The 18,680-nt window shown below is 49.2% G+C and overlaps 1 protein-coding gene across 1 annotated transcript in view; it reads left to right on the top strand.

The window, feature by feature from the left end:
* LRIG1 (leucine rich repeats and immunoglobulin like domains 1) overlaps positions 1-16,030 on the top strand; it is a 97,651-nt gene extending 81,621 nt beyond the window's left edge. Inside the window, exons 11-20 of the mRNA XM_064156028.1 lie at positions 1,099-1,170; positions 2,453-2,524; positions 5,468-5,631; positions 7,333-7,653; positions 8,309-8,590; positions 9,117-9,536; positions 10,759-10,881; positions 11,479-11,643; positions 12,722-13,030; positions 13,214-16,030. Coding sequence (XP_064012098.1) covers positions 1,099-1,170; positions 2,453-2,524; positions 5,468-5,631; positions 7,333-7,653; positions 8,309-8,590; positions 9,117-9,536; positions 10,759-10,881; positions 11,479-11,643; positions 12,722-13,030; positions 13,214-13,422 — 2,137 coding nt within the window. The 3' untranslated portion in view covers positions 13,423-16,030. The remainder of the gene's footprint in view (positions 1-1,098; positions 1,171-2,452; positions 2,525-5,467; positions 5,632-7,332; positions 7,654-8,308; positions 8,591-9,116; positions 9,537-10,758; positions 10,882-11,478; positions 11,644-12,721; positions 13,031-13,213) is intronic.
* Positions 16,031-18,680: the final 2,650 nt, after the last annotated feature.

Here is an 18,680-nt window from a genome sequence, read left to right as displayed (position 1 = left end):
TGTACCTCAGCCTCCTTTCCCTAGCTGATGTAAGCAGTGGGAGATTTAGAGGCTTTTGGGGTGCAGGTACAGGTTGCACCCTATAGTGAAGGAAAAAATCCTGAAGGAAAACTGATGCAGCACCAGATGTGTCAGTTTTTTTGCCTGAGGTGTTAGTGATGACTTGCATTGGACACCATCTGAAACAGGTGGTGATAAAGGTGCACCTGGAAGATAAACCCTAGACAGATCCTGGGGAAGGAAAGCATTTCCTGATGGATGGCAGTGGTTGATGTTGTGTGAAAACAGGTGAGGGGACCATCCATTTTGTGTGAACTCTGCCCCTGGGCGATCAGCACTGGTCAATATTTATAGAGAACTGTTCTTGTGCATATAGCAGCTGGGCTGTGACTGCTCCAGCTGGCTGTTGCCTGCTGATAGCCCCCCTCTTGCTGCTGCATAGCACTGGTCACAGATGCAAGCACACTCTTCAGCTCTGTACGTTACCTCGTCTGTTCTTCCTTTTGCCACTTGAACTTAACCACTCTGCTGTTACTTATTGCAGTATGTTATTTTGCTGTTGTGTTCGTGATGGGCCAAGTCAGCAGTCTCTTCAGCTAGCTGCTGCATAGCCCTGCAGCTAGGGGACAGCCCTCCTTGTGTGTGGATGTCCCTTCAGGCCAAGCAGCAGTGAATAAATTACTGTTCCTGGTATCTAGGAAGGAGTCAGAAATGAAAACTGTTGCAGGGAGAGACCAAAATCTTGTTGAACTTAATCCTAGCCACAGCCAGCCTGCAAAGAATAGAGGGGACCTTCTGTTAGTCAGCAAGCTGGTTTGCAAGCACTGGAGCAAAGCTGCCTTTTTGCATGATCTTGCACATTGCCTTTTGTGCTGTCATCACTATTAAATTCCAATACAGATAAAAGGGTTTGATTTCAGGAGCGGGAAAGCGAGTGTGCTTCATCCCTCTTAATCTCCCTGCAGTTCAGGTTTCCCAGGGCTTGCACGGAGGGCATATATCAGATAAAGCCACACTAATTGTGCTCCTTCTTTTTCTGCCCCCTCTCTCCCCATTTTCCTTTCTGTTGATCTGGCACTGGGTGTTTGGAAACTGCAGAACTCTGTTTGGAAACAAGATCAAGTCGGTGGCCAAGAAAGCGTTCTCAGGGTTGGAGGCCCTGGAGCACCTGTGAGTAACCCACCATGCCTCAGTTTGGGAAGGGGGGTCTGCCAAAAGTAGCTGCTTGAGAGATCTGCTAGCAATTTAATAGTGTCTTTGTAAACTGAGAAGCCAGTCCATTTGTGGGGGCCACCTGCTTCCTTCTCATTATAAGTCTGCCTCAACTTTGGCCTTTTTTTGTGCCAGGAACAAAGTTGTAGAGCATATGGCAAATCTGCTGCTCTTAAGTTTTGCCTTGCTTCTTGGGGAAGCGTTGCCTTGACTGGCACATTGCTCCTTCGCAGGCTGCTAAGGAGGGAAGTAGGCTATTTCGGATGCAGCCCTCTCTCCTCCTCCCTTGCCCCTACTTCCTCCTACATCTGGGCTCTGGCAGTGACGCATGCTGCAAGTGACAGTTTACAGTGCAGCCGCTGAACATCCCCATTCAGCACAACGGCCTTGGAGCGATGCGCAAGGAGGAAATTTGGGCTGCTGCTGTCTAATTTTTAATGTGTGTCCCGGGGCTGATGACTCCAGCAGTGATCCATGAGTAACTTCCTTTCCGAATTGAGTTAAAGGATTTGTGATTTTCACTCTGGAGGTTTTACTGCCCATGGATGGTGTGAAGTGTTACGACCATTGAGAGCACACTGAGGGGTTAGGGACTGCCCGACTGGGGGTGCACTCCCAAATTAAGATTCCCTTATTGATGCTCTGCTGAGCTCTTTCTCTGCAAGCAGTGCTTTTCTGACCTATGCTTCATGTAGTAAACTGTAGCCCTAAACCTGACATTGTCTTCTCTCAGAAGAGAAGCAAATTTTGTAATTAGCAGCAGTTGTGGGGGAAGCTTTTATGAATACCTTCCTGTGGAAACATGGCAGTGTTCTTTGAACACAATATCCTCTCAAAGTCACCTTCAAATCACTTCTCAGATGTCATTTAGTGCAAGTATTTGCTTTCTTTATGTTTACTGAAGGTCTAGCCTGGGATACAACATTCCTGACTATCTTTGGTTATCGAGGGGGTGGAAGAATTTCTAAGCTATGGATGGTGGAGGTAGCTGAGACTCAGAAAATGCAGTGAGAGGAATGACCTGGTGATTTATCCCCATCAGCTTTGTGGGCTGACTGTTGTTGGGCACTGCTGACTCAGTGCCGGACTGTTTTGTGAGAAATCAGTTCTGTGAGCTGCGAGTGGCCCTGGTGAGGAGCTACCAAATCACCTGCTGCTGGAGTCACTGCCTACATATGGAGAGGCTTTGCCACAGGCAGAGCAGCCCTTTGCTGATGCTGCCTTTGGGTGTGTTGTGCAGGAACCTCGGGGACAACGCCATCCGCTCCATCCAAGGCGACGCTTTCGTTAGGATGAAGAGCCTGCGGCAGCTGTAAGTACCAGGCGGGCACCCGCGCGGCAGGCGGGCACCCTGCTCGCCCTGGCCGGCAGCAGCAGCGCACCGCTTCCAGTGGGGTGCTCTCCACGTTACCGCTCATTTGTTCCCTCCTCTCCTCGGCCCTCCTCTACAGGGTATTTTTACACATGAGTAGATGTGGATGTCAGGGGAACATCTACATTTAATAGTGAGTGAAATTAGATCACTGGGACACATTCTTCCAGTAGGTTCACCTCTGCAATTACTCATCTCTGCTCAGGAAGTCCAGCCCTGGTGCTCTTAGCCACCTCTCCTTCGCACCACTAATTTAATTCCCAGTGGCCCATTTGCTCCTTTGCTGTATCTATGTTTAGGGTTGACATACAGTGATAAGCAGCATTTGAACTGCATCCACTTGTCATCCAGCCTTCTGGTGTAAAAATACTGCTGTGTTATCAGAGCTGCTGCCTGTGCTCTGGGCTGGCCTCTGCACCGTTATCAGACACTGTTTCCAGTCTTGCCTGGTTTCCTTTCCTCCACTATAAATTTTTAATCCACTGTCAGTGCATCGCTACACTCTGGAGTAGTGCAGTGCCTGTGGAACAGGAAATCACTTATGTGGTATTTGGGCAAGTTCAGATTCTTCTTCCTGATGCTGGAAGTGGGAATTGGGTGGTGGTGGTTGGCAATGACATTTTATCCCTGTGCCTGGGGAATAAGATCAACGTTGCATGTCCATTGTTTAATCACCTTTTGCTTTAGAAACAAAATTGAGGTGAACAGTTGATCTTACTAGAGAAGAGCTTGTGGGATCCCAGATGTTCATAGAGTCAACCAGGTTGGAAGAGATCTCCAAGCTCAGCCAGTCCAACTTAGCACCCAGCCCTGGCCAATCAACCAGACCATGGCACTAAGTGCCCCAGCCAGGCTTTGCTTGAACACCTCCAGGGATGGAGACTCCACCACCTCCCTGGGCAGCCCATTCCAATGCCCAACAACTTCCTCCTAACATCCAGCCTGAACCTGCCCTGGCACAGCTTGAGGCTGTGTCCCCTTCTTCTGTTGCTGCTTGCCTGGCAGAAGAGACCAACCCCACCTGGCTACAGCCTCCCTTCAGGTAGTTGTAGACAGCAGTGAGGCCACCCCTGAGCCTCCTCTTCTGCAGGCTGCACACCCCCAGCTCCCTCAGCTTCTCCTCACAGGCCTGTGCTCCAGGCTCCTCCCCAGCCTTGCTGCCCTTCTCTGGACACATTCCAGCACCTCAACATCTCTGTTGAATTCAGGAGCCCAGAACTGGACACAGCACTTAAGGTGTGGCCTGAGCAGTGCTGAGCACAGGGCTAGAATAACCTCTCTTGTCCTGCTGCCCACACTGCTCCTGAGCCAGCCCAGGATGCCATTGGCTCTGCTGCTTGGGGTTGTTGTGGCCAAGGTGTAGAACCCTGCACTTCGCTTTGTTCAGTCTCTCATCCCCTTGGCCACTACCCACCCATCCAGCCTGGCCAGGTCCCTCTGCAAGGCTCAAATACCTTCCAACAGATCCACACCTGCTCCTAGCTTGGTGTCATCTGCAAACTTATTGTGAAAGGAACTTTTATACCACAGTGAAGGTGGCATTCAGATAGGGAGAAGCACATGCAGAATGCATCATACTTAACCCCTAAGTACTAAGGGGTCTCTGACCTGTCCTGCCTAGCCATCAGTGTTTGTTTTCACATGTATTAGGGACTGCTCATCTTTCTAGGACAGCAAGTGCACGACTTTGGAAAACCAAATCTTTATATTCCCACATTTCCTCCCTGCTGAGTCCATTTCCTTCTTTTTCCCTTTCCTGGCTATACTTTCAGACTTCAGGATTTGCTGAAGTTATCAGGTAGGAAAATGGGAGTTGATTCACATCACCTTACAACACAGTTCTGGAGCTGGGATTCTGCTCTGCTCTGCTCCCAGTGCCCTGCTCTTGCACTATTGGTGGTCTTGCAGGATAGGACTTCTCTCTCTGGGGCCATTTTCCGGCGTCTGAGGCATCTTCACGTTCCACATGAGGGGTCAAACCATTTGAGGGTGTTCCAAGGATCTTGGACTAACCCAGGCCAAAGTCTGAGTTCCCTGTTGGTTTGTCACTGGCTATGCTGAACCACAGTGGGGGACAGAATACTTTTCAGAAAATTCCTGAGGCTTCCTGTTTCTTTGCCCCCTTTTCACAGCCCTCTTCTAACAAAGTGCAAAGTTGCTGTTAGGATGCTGAGGAGCGTTTCTCTGTTTTGCTTTCCAAACTGTTTGTACTGGGCTTACACAAACACCATTGGTTATTTCTCCTCTTAATCAGTAAACACAACGTCAGCCTCACCTCTTCGCCCTGGAGGTGCTGCTGTGCAAACATCCTGCCTTACCGAGGGCAGACAGGGCCCTCTCCACTTACTCCTCTGGTGCTGGCCACTGAGGGAACTACAGGTCTTACAGAGAGAACATCCTATCGCTGTTCAGTAATGGAGTCCTGAATGGAGTCTCCACCAAAGATACTCAAAGCATAGAGGCAGAGAAGGAGCAAGTGTGGTAATTGGATGAGCAACAGGAGCAGGATGGGCTGTATTGTGGACTTGTGCTTCTGCTGCATGTCTCCTTTGTAGATGATCTGCCACAGTTCTTCCCACTTAAGCCAGGGATGGCATTGCTCCTCTGTTCCTGGGGATAACTCTGGAAGTTGGTTTCTAAGGCTCCAGGAAGCATCACTGGAATACAGGAAGGGGTAGCTCCGTGGACACAAAGTGCTATTTAAATGTGTTACGTGGTCAACACCCTTAGTGCCTCAAGCACAGCACTGCAGTCCTTTTTTCCCCTCGCACCCGTGCTGGGTAGGGAGTGGAATGTGTCTAACGTGGAAGCGCTGTGAACTTCCCAGCCTTCTCCCCGTGCAGCACTCAACAGCAGGCTCCCCTTGGTTTTGTTTCCCTGCAGCTACATCAACAGTGACAGCTTCCTCTGCGATTGCCAGCTGAAATGGTTGCCCCAGTGGTTAGTTGAGAAGGAGCTGCAGTCCTCTGTGGTGGCCACCTGCGCCCATCCCGAGTCACTAAAAAGCAAAAGCATTTTCGCCATCCTGCCAGAGAGTTTTGTGTGTGGTAAGTCTTGCCTGTGTCTTTTGAGGTTGTGGAAAGGGTAGGCCTCACTTGGGAAACATTTTCTTTGCCTCCTAGCATGTTATTATGAGAGGGTTTCTGTTTTGTTTTGTTATTCATTGGGATCAAGGGAAGCCCAAGCCTGCAGTTGAAAAAATTGTCATTGGCTATAATTAATTTCCCACTCAAACCACAGGGCTCACTGCTTGCCTCCAGTGTGTTCCTTAGGGCTCCAGTTCCAGATGGGGCTGCACAGAGACTTCCCCAGTCGTCTTGGTTTGATAAGACCAAGGCTACAACTATAGTGAGTTATTCTTCCACTCTGCAGTGTTCAGAGCTGCTTCTGCAGATTTGTGTTCTTCACTCATCTTTTCTGCCTCTTGGAAATGACAATGGGATAAAAAAAAAAAGCAGAGGAGAATCTCTCCCTCACAGCTCCTTTTTGGGGGGGGGGGAGGGGGCAGTAAGCCATTATACAGGGACCAACCCACAGCTGGCAGTGTAATCTTCCTTTTCTTCTGCCGTTGTTTTCTTCTAAACAGCAGCTAATGCTGTTCTCCCAGACGCTGCATCTGACTCTGCACCTGAGCTGTGGTTGCAGGGCAGCTTTACTGCGTACCCAGCAAACATTTGCTGCCTCTCTCCTGAAGAAATGCAAGTGATCAGTGGGAAGGCCAAAGTGATGTTGTACAAACAGCCAGCTTTTGGGCAAAAATAAAGGCTGCTTTGGTGAGCCAAACCTCGTGCTGTGGAGCCAGCCAGTGTGGGTCTGGGGTGGAGCTGCACATGGCTGTTTGCTGAAGGGAAAATGAGCTTTTGGAAACACTTATTTAACTAAGTTGAATGCATAACTTGCATTGAACACGGAGCAAAAGCTTTGTTGCAGCTGCTGTCCCGTGTCCCTCCTGATCCCAGAGTGGTAGGTCTCTACCTAGGTGGCCTCTCTGAGTGAGTCTGGGAGGCTTGCTGTGTTCTTCTGGAAGAAGAGAGCATGAAGGCTCCATCCCCACAGCAACATCACAAAGCGAAGACAGCTTTGCTTCTGCAGTGCCTGCCAAGTCCTCCAGGCACTAGTACTCCTGGTTCCAGAGGCCTGGCTGTTTAATTAAACCTTAGTCAAATATTAAATTACACCATTTGTAGAAATCTAATAAATTAATCTGCCTGGAACTTTGCTAAAACCAACAATGTTCAGGGCAGAGAAGAGTGTATGCAAAGCTTTCCACCCTAGAATGGTGACAGGCAAATACAGCTGCTTTGACAGTGCTGCAGTTGCCTGGCTCATGAGCATTTATCCCTAGAGGTGGCATCTGCAGCCCTGGAGGTGAAGGTTGAAGTCTGGCATTGGTCTTCATGCATGGGCTGTGCAAAGATGAGCATTTCTTTAGCCCACAGTACCTTTTTGAGGTTCAGCCGTGCTGGTGAAGAAAGCCAGGCATCTCGGAGATGAACGTTCGAGGACACTAAGTGGTCCTCTGATGACAGAGGAGAGCAGAGGAATGAGATCTCAGAGCTGCCACTGAGCGGAGTTCTGTGGCACGTCTGCAGCAGGGAGCCTGTCTGGATGCGGAGTGCTGCGCAAGAACGAGCTGCCTTCCTGACATGAGCAGCAGCAGTGCAGCGTCTTCCACTAATGCTCATTTCTCTTTGCCTGCTCCAGTCCTTCATAGCACAGAACTAACTCTGCCTGCTGTTCCCTCTTAGATGATTTCCCCAAGCCACAGATCATCGTCCAGCCCGAGACCACGGTGGCTGTGCTGGGGAAGGACATCCGCTTCACCTGCTCGGCCGCCAGCAGCAGCAGCTCCCCCATGATGTTTGCCTGGAAGAAAGACAACGAGATGCTGCACAACGCTGAGATCGAGAACTTCGCCCACGTGCGGGCCAAGGAGGGCGAGGTGATGGAGTACACCACTATTCTGCACCTCCGGCACGTCACCTTTGCCCACGAAGGGCGCTACCAGTGCATCATCACCAACCACTTCGGCTCTACCTACTCCAGCAAGGCCCGTCTCACTGTCAATGGTCAGTAGGAAGCTGCTTTCTTACTCCTTTCCTCAACCTGAACTGGTACAGTTCTCTGGGACCCATGTTGGACAGGTAGCTTCTCCTGAGGGTCCATTCCTGATGGTGAGGAGCTCTTTACCTCCTCATACCAGCTGCTTGCATCTTAGTGGATGCTGAGAAATGCCACGTGAGGAGCATGTGCCAGGCACACCACCCATCCAGCCAAGCATTTCAGCATGTTCTTAACAGCTTTGGCTACCTCTCTTTGGCTGTTCTGATGCAGTCTTTGCCCCATGAAATGGGCAAACGAAAATCAAACTACAAAAGGATACAAAGAAGGACTGCAGACACTCAGTGTTCTCTGCAGGGGAGATAATGTGGTTTCTTTTGGGATTAACTGCGGAAGAAAATCTGGTTTGATCCTGGCTCCAGTGATGCCAAGCAGGGATGGGTCTTTGGTGCTGCAGGTACGTGTGTGCTCTGGGAACACAGGGTTAGTCCCTGGCCATTAGATACACCCTGCAGGAGCAGCTTGCTGTCCTCTGTGTAGGCAGTTACCATATTCACCTCCTGCTCTCCTGCTTGGGAAGGAAATTGGTTAGGACTGCCCAGAAGATGCTGTTTTCTCCATGGAATCGCTCATCTCTTTTCCATGTTTTTTCTTTATCACCAGTGTTGCCCTCGTTTCTCAAAACGCCTCACGACCTCACCAGCCGGACGGGGACAACGGCACGCCTGGAGTGCGCAGCCGAGGGACACCCCACCCCGCAGATCGCCTGGCAGAAGGACGGCGGCACAGACTTCCCCGCCGCCCGCGAGCGCCGCATGCACGTCATGCCCGACGACGACGTCTTCTTCATCACAGACGTGAAGCTGGAAGACATGGGGGTGTACAGCTGCACGGCACAGAACTCTGCGGGCTCTGTGCTTGCAAACGCCACCCTGACAGTGCTGGGTAAGGCGCGTTGGTGCCCAGGAGACCAAGTGGTCTGGCAGGGGCAGCTGGAAGAGGCTGCTGTTGAAGCGGCAGCAGTCGCAGGTAGAGAGAGGCAGTGCTGTGCATTAGTCTGGTTTGAGTCGTGTCACTGCAGTGAATTAATGACAGATACCCTGCGAACAGCGAGAAGAGGCCGCGCCTCTTGTGTCCTCTTCTGCCAAGGAAGCCCCTCCAACCACTCTATTTGCTGGCTGGGAAAAGGGCTTCCAAAGGAAATTGCACTCCATCTCTCTTGCCCCACAGAACAATTCTTGTTTGTCAGTCCTTGCCGCTTGTCCTCAGGGCTTTCTGTGTTGGGAATACTTAATGCCAACTGGTGTGGCCTTGGTTGTGGTTGATAGATCTGTTGTAGTTTGCAGCCGCCATGCTCCTGAGTGCACGGCTGTGTATTTGTCTGCAGGAGCTTCTATTGCCTTCAGTACTGCTACAAGAAATCTGTTGTGGCACTGTCCCTAAGAAATCCTTTCTGCTTGCTCCCCTACAGAGACACCTTCTTTGATTCACCCACTGGAAGACCACGTTGTGTCTGTGGGTGAGACTGTGGCTCTTCAGTGCAAAGCCACAGGGAGCCCAACTCCCCGCATCACCTGGCTGAAGGGTGACCAGCCACTGATTGTGACAGAAAGGCATCACTTCACCTCTGGCAACCAGCTGCTGATTGTTAGGAACGTCGTCCTGGAGGATGCTGGGAAATACACCTGTGAGATGTCCAACACCCTGGGGACAGAGCGTGCGCACAGCCATGTCAGCATCCTGCAGTCTCTGGGCTGCAGGAAGGACCGAACCACTGTGGGGATCATCACCATTGCCGTGGTGTGCAGCATCGTGCTGACATCTCTGGTCTGGGTCTGCATCATCTACCAAACCAGGAAGAAGAGTGAAGAGTACAGCGTCACCAACACAGGTAGCTCTGGGCTTCTGCTCAGGCTTTCTTTGACCTTTTGTGCCCCTGGGCTTCCCACCTCAGGTAGCCACACAGTCACAGCAGGAAAACGGTGGGATTATCTGTGGTTCTCTTGGCTCAGAAAGCTGGAACCAGTGTGTTGAAGCACATTCAGAGGTGCATTTCCCCTTGGCTTGTTCTTCAGAAGGGTCTTTTCCACATGGCAGTAGTTTCAGCCATTGCTTTGCTACGTTGACTTTCCATGACCATAAATGATAACTCCTGAGACAGTCTGGATTATGCCTACAATGCTGGGAACCTGTCTTACTTCTTGGGAATCTGTTTTTTCAAAGGCTTTGTATTCAAAACTTGGGAAACTGGACTGTGAAGCTGGAATCTCTTTTTCCATGTTGCTTATAAGAGCTGTTACAGCTCTGCTGATGAGTGATACCCCTCATATTTTTAGGGGAAGAAGTAGTTTATTGCTTCCTCCCAATGTCCAAAGTGGATAATTTGGTGCTGAAGTAAGTACTGCAGTAAAAACTTTCCTGCTCTTAGTGTTATGCAGCTAACAGAAGTATGGAAGAACAGGCCTAAGATTTACCCACCCTGCAGGCGTTTGCAGCTTTCCTGTATCACACTTAGCTTTAGATACCATGCAACATGGATTTGAAAAACTTGAGCTAGAGATAAGGTCTTGGATGCCACATGGCCAGTGTAGTGTCACAGGATTTGTTTCGACCCCTTTTTGAGTCCTGGAAACCTAGAGCTTCGTGCCTAACAGCCAAGCTTCACTTGCTTTTGTGTGACGTAGGAAACTGAATTGCTGATGTAAAATGGAGAAAGCCAAGGGGCAGAGACTTACTTGCCTGCTTAAGTGATGCACAGACCCTGTTCTCCAGAAGTCTTTTACCTATGACTTTAGGAGACAGAGTCAAATGACGTACTCTGAGTTTCAGGGGAAAAGGATTTACCTGTTCTGAAGAGACGCTTCCACCTACCTTGTACTGACTATGGCAAATGCAAGCACTTGAAACAGCTTTTACCAGCTCCACACACTGGGAGTGGGGCAGCCCAGGGGAACGCAGTGTGGAGGCAGCTCAGTTTTGGCGGCCTCTACAGAACGTAGCAGTTAGAGATCCGGTCCCCAGTCCCTCTCGAAAATGGGATTTTACAGGCCTCTGAAAACAGAAGCCTTTATCTCTGGTTGGGAACTGACATTTCTCTGCTCCCATTGCTCTAGATGAGACCATTGTGCCTCCTGACGTGCCCAGCTACTTGTCTTCACAAGGGACCCTTTCTGAGCGGCAGGAAGCGGTGGTCAGGGTGGAGAGCCACCAGCCAAATGGCCACATAGACAGCAACGGTGAGAACAGCTTCGCTGCTTTTGTCTGTAGTGCTGTGTCTGAGCTGGGTAGGAGGAGGTAGAAGTCACAGGACAAAGTACTTCTCTGCTTGTTAGGCGTTACCTGAGAGATCTTCACAACGTGATTCTCCACCTACTGCATTTATGCAGAAGGAGGACCTGTCTGAGTTCACAAAGCTGTCCTCTCCCAACAGCAGCAGCTTTCATGCAAGCAGCCTGCTTGCCTGCTTCACAGGCTGCTCCATCAGGCCCTAAGGACTATTTTTTTTCTAATTTTGCATTAGTGTTTTGGCACCAGAGTTGCCCAGAGTTAAGGTCTGCTAGAAAATACATTAGCAGGGCCTGTCCCTGCCCTTCAGGCACAGGAATTAAATGTTGGGATTTTAGAGTAATTCAAACACAGCACATTCGGGGAGGGATAGGTAAGAGTTCTGAACTCTCAATGCTCCTGCAGTCCTACAGCATTTATTGTTACATGGCAGCTTACAGTCATCTCTTCTCCTCTTCGCTAGCCTTTCTCCCTCTTGGGGCTTTTACAATAGAAATAAGAGCAGCAAGTCATTGAACTGAGTGCAGGTGGTTGTAATCTTTAGCCAGATGGTTCACTTGTTACAGGTATGTGTCAAACCGATCCTGGAAGGTGCCCAGATGTTGAAGCTCCCAGTGTAGGCTGTAGGCAGCCGAAGCTGTGTATCAGCTACAATAGAGACACTTGGAAAACCGAAGAGACAGCTGATGGAGTGCTTGCTCCAGATAAGACAGGTAGGAAGCTCACTAATCTGGGAAGGTATTTTGTGTCTCTGCAGATGACAAAGCTCTCCTTGCAGGCAGCATTAAGGTGAAAAATGGTTACCCTCTGAAAAACCAGACCAGAATGATTTTCAGGTGTGGGCACAGAAAATTCACTTTCTCCTGCTGCTTTTGATCCTCTGTTAGCTTGGATAGTTTGAATTGCAGGACGCATCAGGAAGAGGCAGCTAAAGCTGATGACAGCCATTCCTTGCAGCTGCCTGGTCAGTGTTTTGGCTTGAGCTGTTCCTAAAATGTGAGAGCACTTTCAGGAAGAAAGTGTTAGAGTTTTTCATGCTCTTTAGAGGAGCTGTCAACTTCAAAGCTCAGTTGCTGTTGTTTTGCTTTCAAAATGTAAAGGCTGGTTTGGGCACCACACCTGCTTCTCTTTGCCAGTTCCTTGGGTGTTCCACTCAGACTTTTCTATTCCTAGGGTGTGTTTTCTGCTCTCATGATGTATGGTAACATCCACAGAAAAACAGCCAGAGAAACAAAATTTCTCCCCGGGAGAAACTGTAAAGTTTAATAACAGAAAGTTGTGTAGTGCAGAAGGGGAATTAACTTCCAGCATTCAGAAGCTCCTCCCTGCTTTCTCCTTCAGTTCTGCTCATCTGTTGCTACCACTGCCAGTAACAAGGTGTCTGTGGCTGATAGTCATCTCTGTAGTGCAGCAGCACAAAAAGAAGGAAGGTGACTAACTTGGTGTTTTAAAGCAGGTGCAGAGATGTTCCACTTCTTTCTACCCTGACTAGAAAGTCTAGAAAAGGAAATAAATACACAGTTGCTTTAAAAAAACCCAAACCAATTCAGTCACAGCTTCTTTGGGATTAAAACAAAACCAACCAACTGAGCCTAGCACTTGGAACTACCTTTAGTGCCAGTTGTGAAAAATGCAGGTACTTGCCAGCCCAGTATAAACCCAAGAAATGTCCCTGGTATTGGTAAGAGATTCTCACACAGCCAAGCTGCCTTTTCCTTCCACAAGCTGCGTGCATCAGTGCTGACAACTTCCATTTGGTTAATCCTCATCTGTTGCCATCTTCCCTTTAAGGCTATGGCCTGCCAGTTGTGTGCACTGACTGCAGTGGCAGCACAGACAGCATGAACGTCCACATCTACCCCAAGGAGCCTGACTGCTACTCCCAGAGCCTTAAGACTGTGGAGAGTCCCTACCCAAACACACCCAGCAGCAAAGAGCGGGACAGGAAGAGGGGCGCAGGCACCAGCCCTCTGCATCCTCAGCCATGCAACGGGATTGCCAGTGGCAAGAGGCTGGAAGCAGACGGGACCCTCTACCCCAGCAACCACGACAGAATGAGAGCTGTGAGCACCACCAGCCCGCTGCTTGCCGACACACACGGTACGTGCTGCCTTGGGGATGCCTCTCTCTCTGATAGCACCTGGGTTGTAGCAGAGCCCTCTCTTCTCCCATTAGCTTTTTGAGTTAGCTCATGGGCACGAAGGAGAGTGGCAGGATTGGGTTTACGAGGCACGCAGGCAGGCTGAGCATCAACTAACCATGCTGCTGCTTTGGATTTTGCAGGCTTTTCACAAGCAGCAGCAGCAAAGCCTTCAGAGCTTAATAACCTTAATTCGGTGCGAGCTTCATCGGCAGGAGGGTCCCTAAAGCAACTGAATGTGCTTCCTGAGACGTCCCCAGCACTACTGGATTTGCAGAGCGAAGTAGAAGTGAAACAGGCTCTCCTGTCCCACGGCTACCCAGCCTCACCGTGCGGCTCTGCTCAGAGCTGAAGCCGCTGCACAGCTCTCTGGACTGAGGACAGGCTGCCATGTGCAAAGTGACAAACACACTATTCTTTGGGGAGGTTATTCCCTTTTCTTCGTTGTTTTTGCACACAGTATATAGGCTACTTACTTCTACCTCAAATCTTGAACTGATGACCTGTCAAAGGCAAACAGCTGAGGTATGAGAAACAAGCTTGTATGGGGAGCAAACTCCTGTTCGAGCGTCATCTGTTTGTACATAGTTTAAAACTTCCCTGAGAAGTATGAAGCGTTCAAAAGTCGACTTGCATATGAAGCACATAAATGCAAGGGGTTATTGTGTAAAGAGAAAAGTATTTGATACAACTGTACATAAGAGTTTTCATATATAAATATATATATATTAAAAAGTATCTATATCTTTTACAGAGGCTATTTTAATCTTTAGTGCATGGAAAACTGAGTGAAATTTTACAAGTTTGGCAATATTGTTTTCAGTATCAGGTTGCTGTTAAACTTGGTGAGAGAAATAATTATGGTGCCTTAAATGCATAAGCAGAACTTTAAAAAGCCAGATCCTTCCAAAGGGATTGTCCTCTTTGCAATGGAAGTTCCTTTGTATCAAGTATCGATTGGGTTACTTAGCACAGATTTCCTTCCCCTCTTGAAATTTTGAAGTTTATTGCACTTAAACACATTGCAACAGAGATCTTCAACCGTTTCAGTTAAGTTTGTAGGGGAAAATAACCCAACCCTGCAACCAGAAATGACAGAGCAACCTGATTTTTTTTTCCTGTTGGTGGAAGAACTTAAATTCCATTATTTTTCTGAAATACGTAAAATATTAGTGTTTAACTGTGACTATGTGATATGTTAGAGTGGACCACACTCAGTGGCACTCAGTAATTCAGCAACGGTGCAGAGCCCCAAAGCACCCAGGCAGAAAGGCTGTGGTGGCTGGGGAGCAGTCCTGACCAGAAGGATTTTGACACACGCAGGGATCTGCAGGGTGGGCTCATACTGTGCCGTTCCAGAGCAGGGCAGCAGAAGGTGTTACCTGCTGGTGTCTGCTGTTGTGGCACCCATCACCTGCAGGGTGACATCTGCCCTGCCAAGTGGCTGTTGCTTTACCTGGAGGAGGTGCAGCTAAGGATATGCAGCCTCCCCTGGTGAGGAGGAGCCCGTGCCAGTATAAAGCATTTTCACACCCAGCAAATCCATCTGTTCTGGAGGGGGTTTGAAACCATAGAGCTGTTTTGACAACAGAACTCAAATCACACTCCTGAGCTGACAGCTGTACTCTCAATTCATCTGATACTCTTTTTTTCCACTGCAGTCTTGTTGAACACCATTGCCCCCACCTGCAGCCAGAAAATAGCTGCTTCCAGTGGCTTCTGCTGCTCTGGGGAGCAGCTCTAGGACATCCAGAAACACTCTTTTAGAAGGTAAAACATTTGCTTATGGCTGAAATGTCTGTTAAAGGGAAGTGTCCCAAGTATTTCTATGTGGTCTTTTAAGTTCATCCATGAATGGGGGGAAAATAGATAGCCTGCAAAGTACACACCCTGAAAGTACATACCCACCTTGGTCAGATCTTTGTCACTTCTCACTTCACTAGGGTGCTCTTTACTTATAGCAAGGCTGCTTTCTGTTGGTGTTGGTACCTGTGGATGGAAGACTCCCTTCCACTTACTTGTAGTTTGAGTTCTGCTAACATGAGGTTGCTAACTCTGGTGATGACTACTTTGGGGAAAGTTTATTAGGGGGTTTGTTACTTTTTTTTATTGTTATTATTCAGAGCAACTCAAATGCCAGTTCCACTGAAGCAGAGTCTGGTGGAAATCCACCTTTGCTAAGGGGCTCAAAGCAAGCATCAGAGCAGAGATAGCATTTTCTCTTCAGCCCCCACCACCTGGGGCTCTGCTGGAGCGCTGCCACGCCTGTGGGGTGCCAGCCAGCAGTAATGTGCTGCCCCGACGTGAGGTGCCCCTTTGGTTTTCTTGCAACCTGGTCCTGCCCAGCCTTGCCTTGAGGAGCCACCACCTCCCATCAGGGAAAGACCTCTGCTGGTGGCTGCAGCTGACCTTGCTAAAGTGAGGCCCAGTTCAGCCAGGTACCAGCTGTACCAGCTCCTGACTGTTGACCCATTTGCACTTTGAGGCTGGTGGCTAACTATGGTGAGTGCCAAGTTTATGCAAAGCAAAGGAAATGGAGGTTAGAAAGTTATAAGCTGAGCAGAGTTTTTCCCTTTACTGAGGGGAAAGGCATGCTGCAGCCTGAGTGGCCAAGGGGAGCAGAGTTGGAACTGGGGACAGGGGGAGGATGGGAACGATTGGACTCGTTTGCTGGCAGAGAGGTCATCACCACTGCGGACACAAAGCGTATTTGCCACATTAACATTGGATAATAATGGTTCTGAATAAAGGTAACTGCCTAATGTTATGACTTCCACTAAATATGTGAATTTGCTGCTTCTAAGAGGCAATGTGAAAGAGGAAGTATTACTTTTGTGTACAAAGTTATTTATTTATTAGAAAAGTTGGTACAATGTTGTACATTGACAAACGTGTAAGATATTGAAGTGTCTAACAAACGGCATTGAAGTGTCTTTAATAAAGGTTCATTTATAATGTTAGAGCTGCTTTGCTGAGTGAGCTTTGGGGAGTTTCAGCTGGAAATTAAATTCTAAGCCACTGCTATCTTCTTTTTAATTATTATTCTTTCTTCTCTTGCCTTTCTCCAAGTAAACCTGCAAACTAACTGCCAGCAAGCCTGCTGGTGAAGTGAGGCCCACAGCTGCACCCTGACCTACGAGAGGGCAACACCAGACTGGCAGCCTGGCTTGTGGGTGGGGTGGAATCCGGGGGCTGTACTGAGAGATGCAGTGAAGAACTCATAAGAAATACATTTCTAATACATCAACTGAAGTATCTGGCAAGCGAAAGCAGAGCAGAGGCAGGTGTGCAGGTAAGAAAAGTGGGGCCTGGCCAGCAGCAGTCTGTGCTGCAGTTGTGAGCACCTCTGGCTTTCTCAAACCCCACCCCCTGTGGAGATTCCAGAGGCAGCTTTGGAGACAGATAAGCTGGAATTCTTGCTTTCTAAAGGGAATTTGGAGGCAGATAAGCTGGAATTCTTGCTTTCACTTGAAAAACCCAAAAACTCTACTAAAAAGTGTTGCATATTTTACAAAAATAAAAGTATTTCCTCCTGCACTTTATACCTTTGGGTATATAAAGCAGATTTTCCTGGTAAGTCTGAGCAGATGCAGGAGTTAAAATTGCTCAAAATGGAAAAAAGCCTTCCAGAGGCTGGTGCTTGGCCTGAGGTTCGGGTCCCAGTAATGGGCTACAAGTAACAATTCAGTGTTTGGTAAACTTGAAATGAAACATGCTTAAAACTGGAGGCAAACAGGCAGTAAGGGGGGAAAAACAACCACATTTTTCGGGTCTTCTTCCTCCATAGTCCCCAAACTCATTTTCAGCAGGACTAGACAAATCTGTGTGCAGAACAGCCCTGACCAGGGCTCCCACCTGCCTGGTGCTGTTACCAGGTGACCTTGTCCTTTCCACGGTGATCTGGGATGCAGAGCTGGTCAACTGGCACATGGGAAAGGGAAGCACTCGGGGTCCATCTTTCCTCCCAACATCGACTTAGCTAAAACAGTTCTGTACCAACCCTGGTCAGCAGGGGGTGGGGTCGTGCTAAGGTTCAAACGATTCCCTTGGAGTAAATGAAGGCAAAACAATGCTAAAGGGCTGAGGGCAGGATTATTTTCAGCTCAAGTAATTAAATACACCAACTGCAGCACTCAGGCTCTCATCATCCTTAAAGAGCTTTGAAAGAAAATATAACTTGGCTTTTAAGACAGAGTAATAATTCTCCCCCAAAAAGCCCCTAAAATTGGTTCCACTTTACACAGAGCTTCATAAAAGAGACACCACTAAGTGTGGCAGAAGCACTGCCCCCTGCCATGGATATGGGGAGAACTAAGTAGCCAATACAGGACTTGGATGAAACTCCCCCTTTTAATTGGGAATTACTGTAAGGAATGGTGTCCTCTGGTCTGCATGTTTTACTTGTTAGCCAGTTCTCGTCTAAGGTTTGGCCTCCAAGTCGTAGTCCTGTATGATGGGATGACTCTAATAGAGATCCAGCCTCAGTAAGCCTGGCCTATGGCTCATGCACTAGCCTGGGCTGGCATTTGTTCTGCCTGCACCTGTACACATCCCAGTGAGGACAGCCACCTCCAAATGACATGCTCCAGGGCAGCACATCATCATGGGTATGACACCAGATTGCACACAAGCATTGCAATGGCCTGGAGGGTACATGCACAGCCCAGCAAGCACACGTGTGTGGTGCACCAGGTTGAAGCTGATGGCCTGGGTGCTGCTGTGGACACACAAGCTGGACTCTGCCACCCCTCTTACAGTGCACTACCTGCTCACCCTGGCACAGCTCACCCCACACAGCCTGCGTGGCAGGCAGCACCTACCTCCCCACTGCCATGGGTGAGGACCCCCTCAACCAGGGCAAACCTCTGACCAGCCACTACCTGACCCAGCCCCTCTTACCCCCATCCTACTGACACGGGCCCCGGAGCATCACCATGGTGTGTGCTGAAGGTGCCACTGCAGCAGCTTGGCTTTGCTGCCCAGACATCCCCATGCAAGCACTCTCCAAATCTAAGCATTCCAAGCACCACTTACAGTGCTGGTGCAAGCCTGGGCCCCCGACCCTGCAGCCTGGGGATCATTTTTGTGTGAGTTCAGGAACACCTTTCACTGAGCTCAGCTCTGCACCATTTTGGCCACCATGGCTTCCATTTCCTACCATGAGAACAGCAGCCGAGGTTTGCTCTGTCTGCCAGCAGTCCCCTGAGGGCCCTCAGGCTCCATCTGCATATCAGCAGGACAACGTGTAGAGTTCTCCTGCACTACCTTCCTGGCCTCCCTGCCAGGCTTAAGCAGTTCCAAGCTCCTTCCTGCTCCCTCAGCTGCAGAGGGAGGCAAAGCAGAAGGCAGAGCTGCCTGTCTTTGCAGAAGCACAGCTGTAAAATAACACAAGCCCCTGCTTCTTCTGGAGAAATGTGAGTCTAATTAATGAAGCTGCACTGGCTGCCAGGCAGGAATGCTTGCTGAGCACCTGTAGGTGTAAACAGGACAAGAAACTTCCTCCAGTGCAGCCCGAACCAGGAACAAATGGATTGTTGTCTTCCACAAAGCGCTCTCCCAACCTGGAGAGCTTTCAGTGCTGCTGGCGGGCAGGGGGCTGAAACGCTATCA

This window comes from Pogoniulus pusillus, chromosome 16 (assembly GCF_015220805.1).
Source record: "Pogoniulus pusillus isolate bPogPus1 chromosome 16, bPogPus1.pri, whole genome shotgun sequence".
Classification (NCBI taxonomy): domain Eukaryota; kingdom Metazoa; phylum Chordata; class Aves; order Piciformes; family Lybiidae; genus Pogoniulus; species Pogoniulus pusillus.
Note: the sequence above shows the minus strand (reverse complement) of the source record. Positions and strands in the feature narration are given on the sequence as shown.